General features: G+C 65.1%; 1 protein-coding gene across 2 annotated transcripts; it reads left to right on the top strand.

The window, feature by feature from the left end:
- The first annotated feature begins 200 nt into the window (after positions 1-200).
- On the top strand, positions 201-7,061 carry MRPL23 (mitochondrial ribosomal protein L23). 2 transcript variants are annotated; one of them, XM_057552024.1, is made up of 5 exons: positions 201-267; positions 1,946-2,068; positions 2,941-3,023; positions 3,635-3,708; positions 6,853-7,061. In XM_057552024.1, exons 1-5 carry the CDS (start codon positions 251-253, stop codon positions 7,015-7,017), a joined length of 462 nt encoding a protein of 153 aa, XP_057408007.1. In that variant the 5' UTR covers positions 201-250; the 3' UTR covers positions 7,018-7,061. The 2 variants fall into 2 exon arrangements, with proteins under 2 accessions (XP_057408007.1, XP_057408008.1); XM_057552025.1 differs by lacking the exons at positions 201-267; positions 1,946-2,068 and adding an exon at positions 2,682-2,773.
- The last annotated feature ends 712 nt before the right edge of the window (positions 7,062-7,773 follow it).

Raw genomic sequence — 7,773 nt, forward strand, 5'->3', positions numbered from 1 at the left:
TGGGGAGTGGGTACTGGGTGTGCGGAGCTTCGGGAGTCAGGTGGGGCCCAGGTGCGCAGGGCGATGGAGGTCAGGTGGGGTCAGGCGGGGCTCAGGTGCGCGGGGCGGTGGGGCTGGGGCAGGGCGGGCCGCCAGGTGCGGCCCAGGTGCGCGGGCTGCGCGAGTCCTCCCGGGCGCCAGGGGGCGCTGCGGCGGTGCGGGTCCGGGCCGGGCGCGCCCCTCCTTCCGCCCGCGGCCCCGGAAGCCGGTGATGGCGCGGAATGTGCTGTGAGTGGGGGTCCCGGGGTGCGGGGTCGGGGGCGTGGCCGCGCCCGGGACTTTGCTGCGGGGGCCGTGCCGGGCCGCGGGGACGCGACTCAGAGCCCGCGCGGAACGTGCGGCGTCGAGGCGCCGGTGGGGGCGGGGCGGGGTGGGGCGGGGCGGGCTCGGGGCGGGGGTGGTCGTTCCGGAGCCGGAGGGGCCCGGGCCACCCCTTGGGGGTCGGGCCTGACGCTTGGCGAGGGCGGGTGGGACAGAAGGTTCGCGGGTCTGGACCCCGCCGACCTCGGGCTTCGGCCCCCTCCGGCCGACCGCGCCCCCCACCCCCGCAGCTCCCCAGGGGCCCCAGACTGCGCCCCTTGCAGTGCTCGCCGCTGGTCACCAGGGGGAAGGTGTGAGCCTGGGTGGCCGCCCGCCGGCCTGGACCCCCACGAGGGCAGAGCGAGGCTCGGTCCTGGGCGAGCAGCCCTGCGCTTCCAGAACCTGCCCCTCCCGCCTCTCCGGCACAGCGGACAAGGCTGTGCCACCAGCTTCTAATGGGGCGGCTGCCACGTGGGACTGGGTCGCCAGGAGACCCCGGGAGGCATTACCTAGCACGCAGCTCAGCACTCGTTCTTCGGCGGGTGTCCCGGCCTGTGCCAGGGTGCCTGAGCCCTGCCCGCTCGGGATGCCACACCCGGGACCTCGGCTCCTGAGCCCCTCACGCTTCCCAGACTTGTGAGGCCCAGAGGCAGCGTGAGATTTGGCTTCACTGAGCCCCCTTCCCTGGTGCTGGGTGCTCCCCAAGATCAGGGGCCACGTGCTGTGCTGCAAATTGGTCACCAGGGACCCTAGATGGCATCCTCAGCCCCTGCGCCCACCCTCCACCAAGACCCGTCCCCTGGGCTCCCAGTAGACCCCTGGCCCCCTTGCCCCTGTGGACCTTGGGCCCCCTCCTCACCCCAGCCCCGAGGCCCAGTTGGCAGCGTGGCCCTCCTGGCCCACCAAACCCCACCGGGGGCATGGGTCCAGCTGGCAGGGGCAGTTGGGTGGGAGCCGCAGGTGGTGGCCGCCTGCACCTTCTAGATGACTCTGCTCACTTTGGGGGTTTTGGGGGTGGGGCAGGCGGGCGGTCAGCTTGTAGCTGGTGATCTGCACACACCACCTCTCCCGAGCCTCTTATCTGTTGATCTTCACGCTTGTCAAGGATGAACTGGCGTTCCCAGCGCAGGGGGCGTGGAGGTGGCCCCATCCCTTTCCCCACCGGGGGGGTGGGCCAGTGCAGAATAAGCTGGTTCTGACCGATCCCCCCTCACCTGAGCTGAAGGGAGCTAGAGGGCGCGCCCTGTGTGGGGCCCATTCCTGGAGGGCGACAGCCATGCGGGGGCCGCGTGCCTTTGGGACCGGCACTTTGAACAAACACATGACTCTGAGCCTGTTTACGGGGTGGGGTGGGCATGTCCTCTGGCCTCTGTTCATGAATCATTCACCGGTCCTTTCCAAAGGCTGACCTTGGGGGTCAACAGGCCACACTGCCCCGGGGACTGGGAACTGGCCGCCCACGCCGGGTGAGCAGAGGGGGTGGCCTGTGGGTGACTGCCCCCTTGGCTCCCCGGCCCCATGGGCGTGGTGACCTGTGGACCCTGCTGGGGTGTCCTGGGAGCCTCGTGTTCTGAACGTTTGACACGACCCCTCTCCCCCCTTGTAGGTACCCTCTGTACCAGCTGGGCAACCCCCAGCTCCGGGTCTTCCGCACCAACTTCTTCATCCAGCTGGTGCGGCCCGGCATGGCCCAGCCCGAGGACACTGTGCAGTTCCGGATCCCCATGGAGTAAGCCCCCCCCCCTGCCCCCAGAGGAATTCAGGCTGGGGAGTGCCCCGAGGGGCCCACAGCCCCAGAGGTGCCGCCGAACCCCACTCACAAGCAAGGTTCTTCCTGCCGTGAAAATTATGCAGGCAGCTCCGCACTGTCCGAGGTCTGGTGTGTGCAGGGCCTCGGGGTGTTCTGCTCCCCGCCGTCCCCGGGAAGCCTGGCCTGAGACCTGACTTCTCTTCTTGCCTCGGTCCTGGCTGCTCTTTCCAGGAGGCTGGGCTGTGACTCCTGCACCCGCTCACCGTGGCTTCCAAAGCCTTCGTCCTCAAGTGGGGCCTTCACGGGGGCCCCAGTTACCGAAGGGACACAGCCTCCCTGTGTCCCATGCTGAAGTCTTAGGGGTTCCGGGGTTGGCTTGAGCTTCCGTGTGAGGCCCATGTAGGGTGAAGAGGGCACGGGACCTAGCCCACCATCCCCTTGACCGTCATTTCTGGGAAGCGCCTGCCGGGAGGGTGCTGCGGGCAGGGCGGCAGCTGCAGGGCGGGCGGCCGGGCACTGCGGGCAGCTCCTGGCAGCCAGGGGGCACTCGCAGACCGTCCCGCCCCTCCCCTTGAAAGCTGGGCCCCCAGGGAGTGTGACCAGTGGAAGGGAGAACAGAGCTGAGTCCTGGGGGCTGGTCCCCCGTCACCCCCTCACTGCTGCGTCCGGATGCGAGTGTGCTGGGTGGGGACCAGGGGCTGCATCTCTGGAGTCAGCGGGGCCCAGCCTCAGCCCTGGCCTCCCCCGAGCCCGCTCCCACCCGGGGCCTGCGGTCGGCAGCTCACCCCGTCAGGCGGGCCGCCTTGTACCCCGGCCCTGTTCAGACTCTCTTTCTTCCTCCTTTGCCCCAGGATGACCAGAGTGGACCTCAGGAGTTACCTCGAGCGCATTTACAACGTGCCCGTGGCTGCCGTGCGGACGGGGGTGCAGCACGGTGGGTGCCCAGGGCGGGGGCTGCCCCTCCGCGGAGCTCCCGTGGCCCAGGCTGCCCCCCTCGCAGCCACTCTGGCACGTGGTCCTTTGCGCATGAGGAAACTGAGGCACGCACAGGGTGGAGGTGGCCTCCCAGGGCTGGAACTTGGGTGGCCTGGCCCTGCCGGCTGCTCAGAGCAGGGCCCCACGCTCAACCCACCCACCCGCTCCCCCGCCTGCCCCCGGGCCGGTCAGCAAAGCGCTGTTTTTATTCCCCTGGGCCTTTCTCGTTCCTTCCTGTTGACCCCTGCCCCCCAGCCCCCGGTTGCCCAGTTGTAAATATGACGACCCTCCGTCGAGGGGAGGTCAGACAGCAAGCGCCTCTGTGCTGACAGGGCAGAAAGCCGTTTCTTGAGTTATTTTAGACACGTTTGGGTTTCCACCGCGCGGAGGTTGGCGGTGGTGGCGCCTGCCCGCGCGAGCCTGGCCTAGTGGCCCAGGGCGTGCCGCCTGCAGTCTGTAGCCCGACGGTGCCTGCGTGTTTGCCTGTTTCTAGAAAGTGGGTTCCTGGATTAGTGGGGCTGGAAACGTCATGCTGGGAGTGAAGGTTTTTGTCTCCCCCCCTTCCGACAGGTTCCAGCAGGAGGAGGGATTACAGGAACGTCAGGATAAAGAAACCAGACTCCAAGGTGGCCTACGTGCAGCTGGTGAGTGCTCACCCCGGCCGTGACCTGGGGCGGGGGGCGGGCAGGATCCTGGGGCCCCCGGCTGGCACCTAGTTCTCACCCACGTGGAGCCCCGGGGGGAGCTGGGGTTCAAAGCACAGCTCAGAGGTGGGAGGGGACGGGTGCTGGGGGACTTCTCGGGGGCCAGCCCTGGACGTGCGGTGGGCGGATGTGGGCCCGCTGGGCTTGGGGTGGGTTCAGGCAGAAACCAGGGCTGGCAAGCGTCAAAGCAAGGAAGCAGTTAATGCCATGCGGGTGGAGGTTCCCGCTGGGGCCTCGGTGTCAAGCCAGACCACTTGGGGCGTGCTGGGGTCCTGGCTGACCCCCTCTCCTCTGGGCCTGACTGCGGGGTGCGGCACACTCCCCCAGGTTCTCTTCACTGTGCCCCCTGCCTGGCGAGGGGCCCTGGAAAGAGCGTCCAGCACCCCATCTGAGCCTTTGCTGACCGAAACCCAGACCTGGCTAGAGGAAGGCACGCGTTTTCCAAGCCCCTTTCCGGTCTCTTCCTTTCCAGCCTGAGCTGCCCCCAGACATGCTTTCCCAGATATGCTCTTGACTCAGAATGGACAGCCTTGGCCCCCCAGCACCAAGGCCCCGTGGGCTCCGGGCAGGATTCCACTGCCGGGGCAGGTGACCTTGGACCTGCCCACAGAGTCTGTTAGCTGCCCTGCGTTTGAAACCCTGGGCGGCGGGGGAGGGGGTGGGGGTCTTCCAGTCTCTTTACTTTCCTCGTAAACAGCCTGGGTCAGAGCGGGGAGCCCGCGGGCCCCGGTGCCGCTAGATGGCAGTAGCGCTATTATGAAAACACCCACCGGCCCCAGGGCCTATTTTGGGCCTTAGGAGGCAGTTTGTTGAAAGACCAAGTTAGCATGGCAGCTTTTCTGAAAAACAGTCACAGTTGTTCTAAACAGGGGCCCCCGTAATTATTTGGCCTAATATTTGCTGTGCATAAAATCAGCCAGTCCAGGCAGGGAGAGTGGCCGTTGGCCTTATAAAGACGCCTGTGTCCTCTGTGTTAAATCGGGCCATCTGTCTTTGTCACGGCACGCCGGTTGACACCCCATATGTCGGCATTCGCCACGAGGCCCTTCAGCGAGAGCTATAGTTACAAGTGGCTTTTGAGTCATCCGAGCCCTTGCGTTTCCCGGGCCCCACCTTGCTCTGGAAGCTGAGCTGCGCGGCCTGGGATCTGGTATCTGCAGCTGCCACCCGGCCGCCTTTCTTCCCCTGTGAAATCAGGGCCGCACAAGTGGGGGCACAGGGCGTCCCCGCCAGGCACGCTTCCCTCCGCTGCAAAATTCAATTTGTAACGGATCCCCCCCCCCCCGCCTCCACCCCGCCCGACTCCGGCAGATCTCTGCCTGGAAACGGGCCGGGGAGTTGGACCCTCGCCCCCCGAAGGGGTCCCCTCTCTGTCCTCCGTCTGCGGAGACGTTCTCCCCGTGTGTCCCTTGGGGCCTCGTTTCTGGGCTTCTCATCACCGAGCTGATCGCAGAGCACACAGAGGTCCATCAGGAAGACAAGTGAAATTCCCGGATTTGTTCGGAGTTGGCTGCCTCGGGAAAGCTGGTCCCCAGTAGTGGGGGTCCCGGGTTTCCTCCCACAAGCTGATAACCGTCTCTTTGGCCCAGAGTCGGGGAGCTAGCGAGCCTGGGTCACCCCACAGCAAGGAGCCTCGGCCCCCAGGCTGAAGCTGAAGCCTGCTGGTGACAGAGAGCCTGCCCCGCCCCTCCACCCTGCCCGCCCCTCACCGTCCCGGGCCGGCGTCTTCGCTTTTCACTGCGACACTTTCCTCCCCTCCTGTTCTTTTCCGCTGGTCAGCTTTGGAAGGATGGAGGGTTTTATTTCTGAAAGTACAAGGTGAATTTCTCTAGGAAGGGAACCCCCGGGAGCCGCATTCGGCACCCACACCCGGCGCTTGTCTCGGTGAGAAACGAGGAATTTCTCCCAGCGGCGCCCTCCGTTTTTTCCCAAGCTATTGCGGATTGCCATCTTTGTATTTATATTTTAAAATGTCATTTTGGGTTTCCCCCACCTCAGAAAACTAGCAGAATCACCTCGGTATATTAAACATAAATCCCCCATTCTGGGCAATCAGCCCTGCATGTAAACTATTGCCCTTTGGTATTTTAAAGAAGAAGAAAGAAAGTTTTGAAGTGTGTAAGCGACTCCTCCTGCAGGCTGGCTACCGAGCACACGGTTGCTGCCTTTCATCACTCGGGCCTGCACTCCGCGCCGTGTGAGCGGGATTTATAAACCTCCCGTTCTCAGGGCCGAGTACGTGGGCTGTTTCAGATCACGCTTGGCCGCCTGCCCGAATCCAAATGTCTTCACAAAACAAGGGTCTCCAAGAACCAAGCGCACTTCACTGATTTTACTTATTAAAATTTTCCAGATCCGCTCCTTCCCTGCCCGGCTGGAGGTGGACGGCGCAGCCCTGGGAGTGTTGGCCCGGGTCGTCCCCCCCCCCCCACCGCCCCCATCCTTGGAACTGCTTTGCGATGTGTAGCACGTGGAGGTGGCCCCGCACCTCACGTTGTTTGGGGTCCCCTCCTCCCTCCAGCCCACTGACGGGCCGGGCTGGTACCCCAACCATGTGCTGGGGGTCCGGGCTGGGACTTGGCCGGCACTCACGTGTTCTGAACTTTTAGTGGAAGATGTAAAACCAGTTAATTTGCAAAGCCGGTCTTGATTTATAGACTGCTCGCATGTACGTTTCTTTGTACGTTACATGCGTTTTATTTGCCAAGCTCTGAGCCGGGAGGAGGGTTAGTCTTTAATGTGGGCAAAGGCCTGTAGGTATTTTGGGTGGAAGACGTTCCAGGGAGACAGCAGACACGATCTGTGCCTTGTTTCCTCGCCCCTGCCCCCAGTATGGCCGGGCGACTCCTGCCGGGAGTGGGTGCTCTGCTGGGCTCCCCCGGATGAGGGCACGCTGCCTGAAGAGCTGGCCTCGATGAGGGGCCTTGTCACAGCAGTGGTTTCCACCGCAGAGGGCTGGGGCCCGGCCTGCGTCTGTCCTGCAGGCGATGGGCGGGCAGGTTCCATCTGGCCACGGACCTTCCCACGGGGCTCCCGGCCTGTCCCGCCCGCGCTGCAGGCTGAGCCCGTGTCTTTCCTCCCCAGGCGCACGGACAGACCTTCACGTTCCCAGATCTGTTTCCTGAGAAAAAGAGGCTTGAAGGCAGTTCTGCGGATGAGGACCTGCGGGACCAGGTCCTGGAAGACCAGCGGCGGAGGCAGAGCTGCGACCCCCGGCGCGGGGGCGTCCCCGGCTGGTTCGGCCTGTGACGGGCGGCTGACAGCTCAACTCAAATAAAAGTGCTGCTTGTGGAGACCGGCCCAGCCCCCCGCCATGCTCTGTGCTCTGGGCCCTGCCCCCACCTTGAGAGCAGGGGCCCGGCCGCGGGTGGCCCGCGTGTCTCGTCAGGGTCCCATGGGCGCAAGGCGAGCCAGGCAGGCCCAGAACCCTGTCCAGCTTGGGGGGAGACCCACTTCTAGAGCACCCAGGAAGTCATCCTGAGCTGCTCTGTTGAAGAGCTTGCTTCGGGCGGTTTGTGGGGGAGATCAGAGTGAGTGCTGAGGGCAGGGGTCGGGGTGGCCGCTGGGAGAGAGCCCGTCTGGGCTGGGGGTCCAGGGTGGCACAGTCCAGTGTGGTCTTGAGCAGGGAGGGCGGGGGATCCAGAGAGAGGGGGGTTTAGGGGACTAGTACAGAGCAAGGCCGCGTCTGGAAAGATTGCCGGGCCGAAGGCTTGCAGGTGGGAAGCAGAGCGCGGTCAGGGACGACCAGCACCCGGGCACCCGCGGGATGGGGATAGAGGTGGCGCTGGTCCCGGGGGGTCCGGGAGCCTGGTTCCCTGCATCTCCGGTTCCTGAGATGCACCCGCAGCTTGATTTCTCTCTGAATCACACTCTGCAGCTAAAAGCCTAACCCTGAGCGCCCCCGGGAGCCAGCGCCCCGCGGCCGCCCCCGGGCAGGGGGAGCGGTGAGGCCACACCCAGTTGGCTGGGCCCGTCTCTGAGTGTCCGCGGGCCTGGAGATCTGGG

Source organism: Balaenoptera acutorostrata, chromosome 9 (genome assembly GCF_949987535.1).
Source record: "Balaenoptera acutorostrata chromosome 9, mBalAcu1.1, whole genome shotgun sequence".
NCBI classification, from domain to species: Eukaryota; Metazoa; Chordata; class Mammalia; order Artiodactyla; family Balaenopteridae; genus Balaenoptera; species Balaenoptera acutorostrata.

Excerpts from the sequence above, each read along its gene's own strand:
- MRPL23 (XM_057552024.1), top strand. Across the intron at positions 2,069-2,940 it reads CAGTTCCGGATCCCCATGGA|GATGACCAGAGTGGACCTCA; the intron begins GTAAGCCCCCCC and ends CCTTTGCCCCAG. Across the intron at positions 3,024-3,634 it reads GCGGACGGGGGTGCAGCACG|GTTCCAGCAGGAGGAGGGAT; the intron begins GTGGGTGCCCAG and ends CCCTTCCGACAG.